The sequence below is a fragment of the Cyprinodon variegatus genome, unplaced genomic scaffold (assembly GCF_000732505.1).
Source record: "Cyprinodon variegatus isolate N-32 unplaced genomic scaffold, C_variegatus-1.0 Scaffold0, whole genome shotgun sequence".
NCBI classification, from domain to species: domain Eukaryota; kingdom Metazoa; phylum Chordata; class Actinopteri; order Cyprinodontiformes; family Cyprinodontidae; genus Cyprinodon; species Cyprinodon variegatus.
In genome coordinates this window covers 3,195,906-3,212,942 of record NW_015150453.1, presented here as the reverse complement: position 1 = coordinate 3,212,942, position 17,037 = coordinate 3,195,906, and the positions used below count along the sequence as shown (strand labels likewise).

The following is a 17,037-nucleotide window of genomic DNA, read 5'->3' as shown; positions in this document are numbered from 1 at the left end:
AACAGTAATGTAAATTTTAAACATGAGCGTCTAAAACATCCTAATGAGAGCTTGCCCAAAAGATTGGTTGAAATGTACCAATCTGGTTGGTAGTTATGTGTCCAATCAATCTTTTGGTTAAAACAACCAGTCTAATATGGTAGTGTTTTTTTGTTTTTATTTTAACCAATCTATACTCGTAAAAGGGCAAACCAATACATATTAGTCACTTTGTTCAAATTGTTGGTTAACTTGTGTAATAGAAATCAAGTCAAAGCCAGGTGTTGAACCTCCAGTTGCAGGGCAAACTCTTGCATTCACCGCCTCTGTCGACCCTAATATTGCTTGAAATTGAATACTAGTATTTGGAGTGAAATGATAATTCAACAAAGGTTAACGCCAAGATTTGCATGCTGTACGTGTTCAAATCATTGTAATTGTTCTCTAGGTCCATAATCGTTACACATTACACTTAAGTACAGCCAAAGAGTCAGAGTAGTAAACCGTCAGTTTTATTGGTCGTTTGTTTGATCAATTAAATTAGTTGATCCAAAACCAAAGGCCTGGTCACTTTCTGGCCAATATATTGGTTAATCTACCGGGTAGGTAAAACACTTATTTTGTGTGGAAATGCATGCACCATAATTGGTGAAAATTTTTATATTCTTTATTACAAGATTTAAAGTTTTCCTTTTAATTATCAAGTATGTTTTTAAAACATTAATATTTAGAATATATTTTTGAAATAAAAAAATTGTTTTAATTCTGGGGGGACCACATAGTATTTACAAGGCCCCTTGCAATATTTAAAACAAGAAATAGGTTTCAAGCTGTAAACCAAGGGGAAGTGGATGTGGGTAGAAGCTTGGTGGGTAGAAGCTAGAAGTGATGTTGCATACTGGGCCTCTTAAAGCACTAGCAATGCCTCCATGACGGGTATTGATTGAAGCTCAGTCAATAGGAAATGTCTTGCTTAAGTGACCAGAAAAGGTTGGCTACCAGACTACCATCACACCTACCAGTTTGCAAAGGTGAGGAGTGATCATCACCCAGTTCAAACAGATGTTTTCATTTGATGACATCATTCACCTGGCTTAGAATAGAGCCAATGGTAGAAATTGCTGAGCTTCAGGTGTGGTTCTTCATCAGGCTGGAGTCATTTTTGTGTGTTATTCGTTAAAAGCAACCAAAATTGGTTTAATCATCTAGATTGGTCATTTATCCAATCAATTCATTCTTAAATTGAAGCCAAGCCTTTCTATGAGCTTTCTAAAATCTGAGATGTTAGAGGGAGGTCAGCTTATTCCAATATTCAATTTTAGCCTGATATTAGACTGATTTCTGATATCATTATGAGATTTGGATACCCCTAATGCAAATAGGCCAATAATAAAGAATGCTGTTAGAAAACAATTGTAACTCATTGTGAAATAAACACTAGTGCTACAGATTGCATTGGATAAATCTGTAGAAGTTCAACCAAACTCTACTAATCAGGGCCGAAAAGAAGTCTTAATCAAAATCATAGTGTGTTTATATGGATAAAGTCTCACATAAAGCAAAAGTAAGCCATATTTCAAAATAACTTATCTTAGACAAAAAATCTTAACTTGGAATCTATGGGAATTGAACTATTTCATTTTTCCCAGTTTGGCCCACAGCTTTTTACAGTGGGACTGGAGAGACGAACATTAGATTAATTACACACATACTCATGCTTTTAAGTCTTTATGTATGTTAATTATGATCACTTTACTCCTGCAGCAAATGAAATTAAAACCTTCTTAGGATTGAAAGATTACATCAGAGCTATAGCAGAAAATATTTATAAATCTGGGCTTCAGGAAAAATACGTTTAATACCTGCTTTAAAGTTTTGCTCAAAATATTTTTTTATTCAGACAAAATAGCTTTTCATAACCAAAGCAATAAACAAATTAGGACAAATTATCATTAAAACTTCAAAATATTTAAAAAATGAATTTGCATGTTGTTGCTCGTTTCACATTTTGTCAGTAATTTGTTTTGCCAATGGGAACAGGGCTGCACTTGCCTCATTAGATAGGAGACACTTGCTGGACCTGGATTTCACAGACGCAGTCACGGTGCTCTATTTGATGTGGAAAGCTGAACATGGAAAGCGCTGCCGTCCTCGAATCCATCAGATCCTCTAGAGATGCTCCCTGTTCTTGGAGTCAAGAGTTAAGCCTGTAATCGCACTCTGTTGAAGGATCACCCAGACAACAGAGGTAGAGTGAGGAGGCGTTTTGGAGCTTAGACAGGAGCAGCAGGAGCCCAGAGCAAAAGGCCAGGCAGAGATCAGCAGATCCGGGCAGAGGCGGCTGTCCTGGACTAGCTCTAGTGCTGTAAGAGGAGGACAAATGTTGAATGTTGGGCTAGTTTAAAATGGCTTTTTATAAAGCCATCCACAAACATTTAAGGATCATTCCTTTCCACATCCATTTATATATCTTCCATTTTAATCGAAAAAGGCTCAGTCTCTAGTGGGTAAATTATGGAACCTCAGTTTCATGTTTCAGCATGTTCAGACAACCCACATCTTTTTAACAACTTCATTTTCTTCACTGTTGTGTTCACCATGCATGAGCTGTTTGCGCGTGTCACAGTGACACCAAAGGGTCCAGCATATGATCTATAAAGTTCTCCGTGGATCGTTTATGAAAATACACCATGTTCTACTTCTTGACTAGACCCAGGGCTCTTTAAAATGTGACCATTCTGCGACTGTGTGGCACTTACAGCAATGCAGATCCATCCCTCTTCCACATGTAACTGCACACTACTGGTCAGCTGGCTAAAAGAATGCCTAAAATTTTCTCTTCCTTCTAGCTGTCATTGTATGGAAAATGAACAAACAACCAGTCCGTTTTTTTGTGTGGAAATTATTTTAATTAAACAATTTGCATGTATCAGCTGCACATCTGAAAGTAGCTGTTAATTAATAACTCGACTACCAAACCACCTGGTAGCTTGACAGACTACCAGTGCTACTGTAGAATAGAAGAACGGCTACTTAGAATCATGTTCCATGCAAAAAATTTGAACACGATTATTTCAATGTTCGTTTGTTTTGTTTGTTGTTGGTCTTTTCCTACATCTATGAATCATATTAATAGATAAAATATAAGATAACATTCCAATAAACTAGGAATTACATAAAAGCTGTTTTTTGTCTTCAATGAAGCCAGATTGTTTTACACTGTGGAGTAAATGCTGTGAAGTTGTGTTTTTAATTTAATTCAATTCAAGAATATTTTATTTATATATTTTTTTTGTACACTGGAAATCCTATATTGCTGACTAATAGCTTTGGTCTGGTATGGTCAACATCCCACAAGCTTTCAGTTTCAAGTAGCTGAAATCTGTGTCCTCATTGTTCGACAGATCATTGCTCTAGTTTCTTCTGGGTGTCTTTTAGTGATGGACAGAATAGGTTTATCTACTCCATGAGCGTTATTTTTTCTTGGTAAATAGGATGCTGCTGCTGAAAATGGAGTCAGTGGGAAATCCAGAATAGGGAAACTAAAAGCAATGCAAGCTAAGTAGCTCACTGGTGTATTTAAAGGGCCTCTGGGATCCAAGGGGAACTGCAGAATGGATAAATATCTGAGGCAGCTGCAGTGTTGTGTTTCCCTCTTTGCATAATCATATAACCCAGCCATTGTCAACATGAATATTAATATTGACTAGTGCAGCTAAAATCACAGTCAAATTAAACAGCAGCTTTTATGTGTAATACATATTTGTATTTTTCTGTTGAGAATTTTCTTCTCATCTCTTTTTATTGCTGAACCTATTCAAAATTAGGATTTTGATTAGGCAGTGAATAGAATAAAACTGAAAACCAGACTGGTTTTTTAGTCCAAAGTCAGACTGAGAACAGAGAAAAAGACTAAACTCCCAGAACACAGAGATAGAGGAACAAAATGTATGAAATAAATCTTTTCTGTTGACCTTATAACTGAAACAAATTCTAAATTTAAGATTAGTTTTACAGAAAACTTCAAGGTCTGGCTACAGACATCGAACATGATTAGAGTTAAAAATGTGGAACTAAGATTAAAGTTCTTTTGTGATTGGCTTTTGAAGGTGGAGACTTATCCTGGAAATTGCTTTTTTTATGTAGTTCTTATGCTTTTTTAGTATTTTTTTCGAATAGTTTGAACTAGGATTCTTCAAATTTGTCTAATTTTGAAATATCTTAACCTCAATGAACATGCCCTTTAAGAGTTTAATCCACCTTAATTTGCTTTTGATAATTTTACACAGTAAAAAATGTATGCATCTAAGGAAAAGATATTCAGATAAAAAAATTATATATATATATATATATATATATATATATATATATATATATATATATATAAAAGTCGAAATTGATTTAACACCATTTGCTTTATTGGTTACAATGCATAGGTGCTTGGATATGGTTGTACAATAAGCAACTATAAAACTAAGGCAACATTCATTCTGCAAAATGTAAGAACACAAGACAGTTGTCATTACTCAGAACAGAGGACCCAGTATTCAAGACCAGACAGACAGTGGTATAACCCAAAAAGCATTTTTTAGTTTTTAAATTTATTTATTTATTTTTTTAAATATGAAATAAAAAAAAAAAGCATTTATTTAAATACTAGTGGATCTGAGTAGCAGTGGCTAGGGAGTCTGAGGCTGGAAACTCTGCAGGAGAGAAACACAGGTTAGTGAGCACGATGGTCTGACAAAGGATGAATATGAATGCGTGAGTCATTAACCTGGTTAGACAGTTCAGTCCGTTTAGAGAGAATGAGGATGATTACAGCCGGTAGGCTGACAAGACGCAGCAGACACTGCCACAAAGTTCCAGACGCAGAAGCATAGAAGACTGCAGAACTGACAGGAGATCAGATCCGAGCAGACAAAGGAAAGCAGGTTAATTCACAGGGCGAAGTAAAGTGGCAGATCCAGGTTTAGTCCACAGAAGAATCCAACAGGAGTCCAAAGTAGGGTCAGGCAAACAGATCAGACAGGGACAGGCAAGCTCAAAAGTCTGCAAACAAACAGGTCAGGATCAGACAAACAGAACGCTATAGTAACGCTCTAAAACTCAACACCAAAGGCTCAAGAATAATCTGGCACTGATCGATGGGACCAAGGAGTTTAAATAGAAGCAGGAGCAGGTGGATCAGATAAGCAGGGATGAGCAACAGGGCAGAGGTAGACAGGTGAATAAAATGAGCAATCAAGCCAGCTAACAGCGCCATAATCATGGCAAGGGTAGTCAAGTAAATCTAGTAAATTATACTGTATCTAAATGTGCATTTCTATTTCATCCAGTAAAACAGCAAAGCAAAATATGTTTATGATTGTTTTTTATTCTTTTGTTGCACCACTCAGAAAATAAAATTCCCAAACAAACATGTTGCCACGGGGCTAAATGAATCTTTGTATTTGTGTTTTAGATGTTGAATGCTAAAAAATAATCAGTACATTCAGCCATTTCCTTAAACGTTTGGTTTAATTCTCTCTTAAGCATTAATGTCTTGGCCTCACATTATTTCTCAGAATTGTATGTTTTATATAAGCAAATTCCTGCTAACTTCCAGCAATGTTGCACAGCCATTAGATAGGAGAATACCAACATTTTCCAGACCACAATCAATACCTGATCTACTCTATGTATATAAGATGTTTTGCATTGAGTGAGGCAAATGGTGGTCACACCAGATACTAACTGGCTCTTGGAATTCATCCAGACCACCAACATTACAGCAATACTACACATTTAAGAGTGCCCTTTTATTTTGGGTAGCCTAATGCACACCTGTGTAATAATCATGCAGTCTAATCAGCATCATGATATGCTATCCCTGTTAGGGGAATATATTAGCTCAAAGGAAAAGTGCTCCCTAATACAGATTTATGGAGGAAGTCTGAGAGAAATAGGCTTTTATATACACAGATAACGTCTTAGAGCTTTTTGTTCAGCAAATAAAAAAAAATGTCCTATATATTTTTGTTCAGTGTACTGTAGAACTGATGGCTGTTGTAAATACCAACCAGTCCCCCCCAAAAAATAATTCCTTGTAAAAGTATTCATTCTTTTCCATACAACCACAGCTCTATGTGATCGAATAAAACACAAAATTGGGCACAATTGTTAGATCGAGGTGACAAGGATATACAGTAGTTAAGTGTAAATTGAAAAGGTGCTGTTGTACAGTACAACACCTGGCAAAAAGTATGAATCCAGCCTTGGATGATCTTCATTCAGTTGTTTAATTTTGCAGAAAAGAACAGATCACAGACATGACACAAAAATTAAAGTTGTTTCGAATTTCAACAGTCTGGCTTTAAGAAACACAAAAATAAATCACGAAGAAAAATGAGGTAGTCAGTAATGGTTAATTTTTTAAACCAAGCAGAGGGAAAAATATGGGATCACTCAATTCTGAGGAAAAAATTATCGAATCATGAGAGACAAAAAAAGGTACCCCTCATCAATCTGGCTCCAACTTTCTGTGATCGCTGTTGCAAGATCAGCTTTGCAGGTTGGAGCCTTTTTATGGACTATTTTCTTTAACTTTCAAATATTTTCATAGGATTAATTCAATTAAATTGAATTCAGTTATTTATATGCAGTAGTGCCAATTCACCACACATGCCATCTAAAGCCAATTTACAATTCAACTAAATCATACAGTCAAATTGATTCAAAGTTTTCCTTCTGGGTAAAAATAGATAAAAAAATTGGATTAAGTCTCAGTGAAACTGCACCAAACAGAGGTTCCAGCATCATCACCTCGCCCATGCAGTTTTGAGATTCATCCGTGAATATGACTTTCATCCAGTCATCCACAGTCCACGATTTCTTTTCTTTATTCCATTGTAACCTTGCTTTTTCCTGTTTAGGTGTAAATTGTGGCTTTTCTGTATGTAAATCCCTTTTCCTTTAGGCAGTTTCTTAGAGTTCGTTTACAGATATTGACGCCAGTTTCCTCCCATTAAATCCTCATTTGTTTTGTTGTACATTTTCGTTTTTTTAAACATTTTGTTTAAGTTATCTGTCTTCCTTGGTCTACCAGTATGTTTTTGGTCCAGATTATAGACAAAGCTGACATTAGGTGATGATTTACCCTCTTTTCAGAGTTTGATATTCCTCTCCTTTGTTTCAATTGACATCTCTCGTGTTGGAGTCTTTTTCATGTCAGTCCACTTGGTGCAGCAGCTTTCTAAGGTGTGATCACTCCTTTTTAGATGCAGACTAGCAAGCAGGTCTAATTTGATGGAGGTGTTAGTTTTGGGGATGGAAATCTACAGGTTGATTCCATATTTTTTTCTTAGAATTGAGTGATTCCATATTTTTTTCCCTCTACTTGGTTTAAAAGAGTAACCTTTACTGACTTCCACATTTTTATTCTGGATTTCTTTTAGTGTTTCTTAAAAGCCTCACAGTAGCAATTTGAAATGACTTAGGTTTTATGTCATATCTGTGATAGTTTTTTCCCCCACAAAATTAAACAACTGTATGAACGTCCTCCAAGGCCATTGATTCCATAATTTTTGGCAGGTGTTGCATATTAAAATACACAGCACATCAACTTACTTAAGGGCTACCTAATGATATGCAATACAAGTGACAAGATGCTCTTTAACTCAGAGTAAAATAGTGTAGTTAAATATTTAAGCTGCAACTAAGCTATGTTGGATATAGTTACAGGTAGCTGAATTATAAACTTCTGTTTTCACAAACAGCCTGCTTCAGGGTTCCTTTTTATTTCTGTTTAGTTATGATTATAATTATACCAATACTTGTAATCTTGTATTGGAAGTTGCTAAAATGATTAAAATTTTCCAGATGGCCTTAAAAAAACATTTTAAATGATTTGGTGTCTGTACATTTAATTTTCTGGGTTAAATTACTAAAGATTTAAAATGCTTACAATTAGATATGCTCTGTTAATTAGATACCACTAATTCACTTTATTTCATTTAGCTGAGGCTAAAGCCAGTTCTTCTGTTTTTTATTTAATTATGTCAATTCAAATATTACTTGACATTTTTTGATGAACCAAGAAGAGGACCCCAAAACCAGAATAGAGTAGTATATTTAAAGGTTTTATTTAAATTAAGGTGTTTAAATCATCAGGAGCACACACTGGAACCACTGTAACTGAAGAGTAAGGTTAGTGGCTGAGACCAATTTGGAGAAAGATGGAATACACCCAATAAAAGCCATTAACCTTCTCAGAAGTCGGGAGGATGCACTGGTTCTGATCCACATGCTAAGTCCATGGGCAAATAAGAATGGTCAAAGGGAATTGCTTTTATAAGATCAGGGCAAAGATAAGAGGGGAACAATAGTACAGAATAGGCTCATTCTGATTATTAATGCCATTAGGAGATGAGCCGAGGATTTGAGGTATGGGTTAAGTAGTGGGGAGGGCATTTCCGCAAACCGCATATGGAGGCTTCATGTAGGGTAGGAGCTGAAAATGATGACCCAGTGTCCCAGGAAAAGATAAAATGCAAAAGCTCATGTCATTTCACTACAGCAGTGTTTCCCAACCTTTTTTGACTTCAGTAAAAGTTTAAAAAACAATCCGCTGGACTTGGTTTCCAAGGTTTAAAGACGTTTCACTTCCCGTCCAGGAAGCTTTCTCAATTCAACTGTCTGGATTTGCAGTTAGTTTGAGGCTTTATGTAGACAAGGCCTTGTATTGCTTGGAAACATGCAAATTGAAACTGACGAGCGGGTCATTTCATTGTGAAAAATAGCTGATTCCAGGCTGTTCTCTACATCCAGTCTGTTCCTCTGCTTGGTTCTGATGTGTGTCACAGCTAAAGGTGAACTCAAACATATAAAACTATATGTTTTATAAGACTTGTTTAATTGTCCAATTTGGTCCTCACAAAGCAAAACAGATCCCAGCACATTTTTTTTACCACCTAAGAAATAAAATACTTTCATGTGCAAAGGGCAATGCACTCGTAGACCACTAGAGGGGTTCAAGTACAAGGGGGTACAACCCCCAGTTGGGGATCATTGCACCAAATGGACAAAAACACATACACTGCCTTTCGTATAAGATCCTTCCTTCCTTCCTTCCTTCCTTCCTTCCTTCCTTCCTTCCATCTTTTTCTAATTAACCCTAGCAAACTGCATCAAATGACTTGGAGAATTCACTTCTCCGCGATGAGCCTGAAGATATTCCCTTGTTTGATGTCATTAACCTTGTACCAATTCATCATTCTAGGCACACATAGCAGTATGATAACAACAAAAAAAACTTTAACAGGGAAAAATCTTCAAGGGAACACATCTCAAGCAACTTTCTGCCATGACAGACTGACTGGAGTTTTGAGAAGATAATGCATTTACGAAAAGACACAAAAGCACAGCCCCATGGGTGCTTTCCATGTGAGAGAAAAGTAAAAGATTAATAGCAGTGGTAGCTCCTTTAGGGGCTTGATTGGGAAGGGAGGCATAGTTAAACAGCTGAGCTCCGAGCCTGTGCTTAAGTCTAGGAGTTAAAAGAAAGCTTTTGATGCTCTCCTACATACAGTATAGCTCAGCTAAATCCAAAGGGTCAAGTGTCTCATCTATAGACAGAGAACATAAAGCTTCCAGTAAAACATCACTGCTGAAGACAATGCCAGACCTGATTTAGCTTCCATGAAGAGAAAATTAGTGAGAACATAGAGTTAAATAAATAAGTTTTTTTTTATTGCTCAAAAATGCTTTTTACACAACGCATTATGAATTACAAAGATGTTTGATAGTACAATTGACTAATTAGTGGTGCAATCAAGCTAGTCCATGCTTTTTTTAAAGAAGGAATAAACAAGGACTTGGGGCAACCCCAGATGGCTTTTCACTGCCAAGGGGCATAGACTCTACTAAACAGCAGCTCCTCAAGCATGTGCAAGACAGGGTATGCATACTGAACAGTCTGACTTTCGAAGCACCATGGAAGATGGAAATATCACTGCCTGTCGCTGCACTCTAAGCTAAATAGAGAAGAAAAAAAAATGCATTAATCTTAATAAACTGTACTGAAGGTGGAGAACTTATAGGGACCCCCATGAGATTTGGACTCAAAACCTGCTGTTCTACTAGACAGGTAACTTTTCACATTTTTTATTAGCAGCTCAAAACTCTGTTTCTCTGCATTAGTACCATTTTATCCGTCATAGTTACCTGAAATACTGCTTCTGAGGTTTGGGCACAAGCTTAAGGTGTGTGTTTAGTCAACTGGGAGAAGAACAGAGGGTTTCTCATGGGGAAAAACAAACAAACAAACAAAAAAGCAGTTGGGGATATGGCTTACAGTTCATCCTCTGCAGAATCAGGGAAAATTCCCTAATTTAAAATGACTACAAACAATGCAAAAATATAGAAGTGGTACTAGAATTGACCAGACTGGTGATTATGTCTTCTAGCAGCCTAAGTCCATAGCAGCATAACTGCAGAGTTGGCTCAGGATAACCAGAGAGACTCTAACTGTATAATCTTTAAAAAAAAAAAGCAAAATAAGTAGAACTATGAAGTGCCAATCCGTCATGCTGATAACACACCTATCTCTAATCTTTTTACATTGTATTTTGTGTTTTTCTATTGTTCATTCACTGTTCATATTAAATATGCTTGTTCAGATTTTCTACTTAGCTAAGTTTCCTAAAGCTGGGCCTGAACTAAATATTTGATAAAGGTCTTTTTTTCCAGCATTTTATTGTCATTACACTGTCACAAGTACAGCACAATAAAATTCACTCTCTGCATTTAACCCATCCCCTTGGGGAGCAGTGGGCTGCCATTTACGGCTCCCGGGGAGTAGTGTGGAGTTAAGAGTCTGTGGCAGTCTGTGGGAGTGGGTTTCAAACTCACAACCTCAGGATTCCAAGCTCTATACTCTAACTACTAGGCCACCACTCCCCTATTTATCCCGTTTAATTGGATAAATCAGTTTGAGAAGTTTTTGTGACATATATTTAAAGAACATTACCAAGCCATGAAGCTAAAGTTTGGTAAAATGATGCAGTAAAAAGGGAGCCAGCCATATTTATTGATTGATTTTTTTGTGGATTTTGGCTTCAGTAGTAACTTTTATTTGCAGTATATAGAAAATGAGGTAAAGAAAGAAGGGGAAGACATGAAGTAATGATCTCTGTGTTGGTAGGAATAAGTATGTGGGTTGTGCACTCTGCTTCTGCTCTACCGCGGCGCCCCAATTTATTTTAAAATGTACTTTTATGTTCTTAGAAATTTGTCTCCAAATGAATTTAAATCAAAAGAAACATGAATCGGGAATCAGTAGGGCTCCCTGCGTCAACCTCCAAGGCACATATTACAATAAATCTGTTTGTTTGATTCCCACATAGTTTTCCCAACAGCTAAAAGCCATGCTGGGTATCCTCCAGTATTTCTCATTTCTTCTGAAGAACAAGTTTCATCAATTAGATTCCCGTCAACGATAGAGGCCGCAGTTTCCATAGAAACTTAGCTGGTTGGCTAGCAACCTATATTGCCTCTTCTCTCTTCATTTTGGTGTTGCTGTCAGACTGAATGTCCTTTTCATTACAAAACTGAACAGAAAATCAAATTTTTGGAAGTAATCATTTGTCTGATATGTTAGTTGAAGGCAATTTTCTGCAACACTTTTCAGTAAAATAAGCAGAGAAATGTGTTTCTGGTTTATACAATGAAATCACAAGTCTGAAAAGTTTAAAATAATCATTTTTATATTACCATTGTATTGCTGTACAGCATCTATCATTATATGTGGTAAATCGGTTTTCAGATGCAATTCTTTTTGTAGCTTTTCACATTTCAAATTGCAGCAGTGATTTTCATCTATTTCTTAGGGAAGGCACAGTTGCAGTGTAGGTACGTGTGATTCAGAGAAGCTTCAATGTACTTTGGAGCCTTCTGGAGGTGTCTGCAATGACAGAGAATATGTGAGAGGAATTGCCCACATGATTTTTTCAGTGATATTTATGCTCCCACTTCATGCCCTTTTCCTCTAACACCCAAGGTCTGTACTTGACTGGAATTTTGCTTGATGAGAAATCAGAAAGGCCAGTGCTGTTGGAGCTAGTGTTCCTGTAAATGTGTCTGGTTCAGTGCCAGGAAGTATTCAGCTGATTCCATATACTGATAGAAGATTAAATGAAAATGAAAACACTGGGGGATAGGTGATTTTCCATGAGGACTTTGGGATGCTGATTTACTTGCAAAAGCAGATTAGGCTCGCTAAAGCTGGATAATCCTTTTATTATATCTTTGGAATAAAGCATTTTGGCTTCATTCAATAATCTTTTATGATTGTTTAAAAAAAAGGATTTTGTGTTTGATTTCTCACATTTGAACATTTTTTTTATATGATATGAAAATAAAATAGTTTTGTGTCTTCCTCTTAACTTTATTGCCAGTTTATTGCATTAGTTTTATTTAAAGCGTAGTTTAGATAAGTATATGATCATCACACACAATCATTTAATGATGCATTTCCAATATTCTTTTCTAATGGTGGAATTTTTATTACAACTGTGATAAAATGTGTTGGAAAAACACAAATGGGATGTGACAATATTTTTTGATATGGCATTGGGTACCAGCTGTCAGACTTGCTGTAGAAGTAGGCAAATTCTGAAGGTCTATTTTACCACTAGTTCTAATATGGCCTTGCCCAAATTATATGTGATATTTCTTTTTTTTAAATCCATAAATTTTCCAAGGTCCTGCCAAGATGGCAGACTATTGCTCAAATTCCAGGTTGAAACTTGGGCATAGCTGGAAAGTTCAAAAGAACAAACACTTTAAATCTATGTTGAGTAAATCTATGACATTTTGTAATGGGTCTTTGGACCCAAAAAAGTACCAGCACACGGACTGAAATACTACAGGGTTTTGTCAACAAAAATTTAATTTCTCGCTCCAGAATCACAGGGATCATATGCATATCTAAAGCGGAGAGAGAGAGAGAAGTGAGTGACTAAGATACAAAGTTTTTGCAGAAGAAGCATGTTAAAATATTTCGCTGAAAAAAGATTCTAGCAGGAAGAAGTCTGATAAAGGTCAAAACATTCAGTCACAGTTTGTGGGCAAAGAACAGGGTTTTGTTGTGGACTTGAATTGAAAATGCTTGATTTAAGTTGCATAACGCTTTAGATAATCTGGTAACTGGGCTGTAGCTTGAAACATGTTTTATCCTGGAGAGCAGCGGTGGAGATAATTAGACAGGCACAGGTGAGCATCATTAAATGAGTGACTTATCATTGGTAAGAAGTGGAGTTTATTCTGCGTCTGTAAAATTAGAGGGTTGTGTGAATTATCTACTTTTTTAAACTCTTTAAGTTATTTGATGTATCATTCCAACTTAGAAAAAGCGCAGCGCAAATGTATCAACTAAAAGAGCAATAAGTAAACACAGGCTAATCCACTGCAATTGTTCTGGACAGTGCCTCTAAGTTTAACATTAGAAAACCTAAGACATTGTTAATGGAGAGTACTTATGTTCATTGGAATGTTATTTCCATTCTAGAGGAAGTATGAGATTGATTGGTTATTTTTACATTAGACGTCTAACTCATTGCTTAGTTTTAAATGTTTATTTCTAGATTATATTTAAGCCTGTTCAATTCATAGAGCCAAGTGTTTTACAAAGTGCTTCACAGAGATTAAAAAGGTAATATACAGAAAACCGCTAGAGACACACATTAAAAATATAAAAGTAATAAATAAATAAAACAAACACTATTAATCAGATTACTTTTAAGATTATTAGTTAATAATATTGATTCACATTTAGAGACTGTGGAATTACAATAATTTATAGTAGTTGTGAAACACTGAAGAATAATACACACTAATTATTTTCTCTTGCTATCCTTATAGTGACTTTGCATTGTCTTCTATTTATTTTTCATACATTTCCATGGTCTAAACCAGACCCTCATCTTAACCCTAACCATTATAAATACACCAAATCCTGCACCTAACAAAAGTAAATTCACACCTTAGTCCTAACCCCCACCATAGAAAAGGAACTTCTCATGGGGACCAGTAGTTGCTCCCCTCATCTAGGTAAGGGAGTAAGTTAAGTTTTTTCATTAGTGCCTCTCACACACAGGAGAACGTCATAAGATGCATTACTTAGGAAATACTAAAACACGATCAAATACAGTACAGGTAAAATATGGTTGAATAAAATCAACATGCTGGTGATAATACAGTTCTCTTACTACCAATGTTAATCAATAGAGTCCTACAAACATAGAAGCAGTGGGAGATTGTTCCAGAGGCTCGGCGCAACAGCCTGTAAGGAGCGATCTCCTCTGCTGAGGGACGATAAGCCGACTCTGTTCGAGTGACCTCAGCTTCTGAGAGGGAGTATAGGGACAGAAAAGGTCCATAAAAAAGATGGAGCCTGACCTTGAAGAGAATGTCAGCTCTAGGATTTAAAAAAAAATGGAGGAATATGAGCCTTTTATTGGTGAAAGTCAACAGCCTTAATGTAGAATTTGAACATAGATGAGACAGTTCCCTTTTGTTGAGACAAGAAAATAAACAGTCACAGTAGTCTAAATGAGAGGACATAAATGTGTGGGTGATAAACTCAAGATCTTTTTTGGAAACAAATGTTCTCAGTGTGGAAATATCCCTTAACGTGTAGAAACAGTTACTGGTCAGTTACTGCTTACAGCATATTCTGAGGCTTTTATTAACAATATTTCACAGTGAAAACAACAAATGCCCTTGTTCATAACCCCGTCTTTTCCCTTGTCTTCTTTACACTCAGAGCCCTCCAGGTTCCACTTCAGCAGACCTGAGAATTACATCAGCATGTACCACCAGGAAGGAAGTGATACGCTTTATGTCGGCGGCCGAGCAATGATCTACGTTTTGACTTTCTCTAACAGAGGAGTCCGTGACATGCAGGTAAAATTTCACCTCAGCTGGCTTTGCTACCTTCTAACCAAATGTTCTGTGATTACTGTCATCCCTTATTGTGTCTGGTTAATCGCTGTGAAGTTCGGAGAGAAGAGTTGACTCACTCAACAGTCAAGTCTGTATACACCAAGAGCAATTTGGATGGAATTGACCACAGCCACATGTGCATATTTGAATCCCTTAGACTGCCACTAAATACATTTACAAATCAGTAGAAACACCCGGAAGGCGTCCATCATGCGTCCAAATCACCACAAAAGACAGCCAACCTCATCTTCAATAATTTAATCGACTAAGTTAAGAACCCAGCTGAAAATAAAAAGTTTGTTGGCTCATTTGTTATACAATGTTGGTTTGAAGTCTAAAAAAGTTTTCTGAATCCTTATTATCATTAATATTAAGGCCTGATGCCCCAAATATCTCTGTTAGGAACACCGTTTCCACGCACCTTTTGTACAATTAATGTTTAAATTGATTCTCGACTTAAGCCAAAAAAAAATATTTATTAAATACGTAAACGAAAACAAGCCCTTGTGAAAGGAGCCTCTTTAAAGTCAATTAAAAAATACAACTATTATTCAGAATTGTTATTATTTTGTTTATAGTATGAAGGAATCCTGATTTGGACCAGCCAACTGTGTTAACAGGACGATGTTTGCGCATCACATTATACATACATGGCTTTGTAATGAAAATGATTTATAAAAGCAAATTAAATTCAGGCCTACAGATCATACCTTTAGAGCAGTATGAGCAAAGTCATAGCCCTGATACACTGCAAAAACTTTTTTAATTAAGTGTATTTACTGAGTAGGTAATTACCTGAGTAGGTAATTGAGATTATTTGCCAATGGATTGAGTATTTTTAACTTGAAAAAATTAGATAATTAGATAAAATGCACTTAAATTAAGACAAAACAACTGTTTTTCTCGTTTTAAATGTAAATGATCTTGTTCCATTTGTAAAGTGTCTCACTTACATCCTCAATTCAAGAAAAAATTCACCTATTTTAACAAAAAAAGACAAATTTAGATTTCGATTTTTTCCTGTGTATCTTTTAAAAATCTAAACCCAAATTTGATGATGATTTTGATGTGCATTCAAGCACAGTTTCAGAGGATTTTATTTGAATTTTAATTTGAGTTACCTACAGATGAGGCTGCCCATTGGGCAGTCGATCATTATAAAATGCCGGACCTTTTAATACTTAAAAAAAAAGAAAAGAAAAACCCAACAAGAAACAAGCAACTCCCCAACCCTTTTCTATGTAAAACCACGTGCCCCAGGGTTTTTAGTGCATACACACACTTTATATATTAAGCCCTTGGAAATCCTGTTAAGAATCACTGTCTTGTGGAGGTCTTTACTTCTGCTCTTTATATTTTGTCTTATTACTTTTACATGATGTCACAAAAAAGCAGTGCATCTAAGGTGGCTCTCTTTTTTAACTGAGGTATTTAAAGGGAACCTAATAGAAGCTTCAAAGCTATATCATTACATAAAAAGCATTGTAACTTTAAAGTCATTGTTGACCACAGGAGCCTCTTGTAAAACTGGTAGGGAATTTAAGCTAAGAATCTATTAGGTGAACATGACTTGACTTTTATATATCAACTTCAATAGCCACAATATTAGCAACACTAAGCTTTAAAATGGGTGTAACACAAAAATAAGTCATTACCATTATCTGAATTATGATCTCAAGACAATAAAGCTTGTCTTCTCAAGCTGACATGACATTATCTTGACAGAACCAGAGACTAGTTTTTCTAGATAACAAGATAAAGTAAGATAGATTTAATCAGAATACAAGTGTAGTCTGGATTCTAATCCCTAAAAACCTCTTCAAAATAATCTATCACTGTCACAGTCCTCTTTGCAGTATCTCTCTGTATGGATTTCTGTTTTCTCTTGATGCATCAAACTCATAGATGCATGGATGCACTTACACAAACAATTCATCAGCTGTGAAATTTTATTACCAAAAGCCAACATTCAAAAATAGGATGCCTTTAGGCCAAACAACAATCAGCTCTAGTTTCTGAGCAGATGTTGAACATAAATCACAGGTTGAAAGCACAGACCTTTCCAACCCATTCTGG

At 36.0% G+C, this 17,037-nt stretch overlaps 1 protein-coding gene across 1 annotated transcript in view; it reads left to right on the top strand.

Annotated features, from left to right (window-relative positions):
• The window catches only part of LOC107084890 (semaphorin-7A-like), a 65,683-nt gene that overhangs the window by 4,195 nt on the left and 44,451 nt on the right, over positions 1–17,037 (top strand). Inside the window, exon 2 of the mRNA XM_015374987.1 lies at positions 14,783–14,922. Coding sequence (XP_015230473.1) covers positions 14,783–14,922 — 140 coding nt within the window. The remainder of the gene's footprint in view (positions 1–14,782; positions 14,923–17,037) is intronic.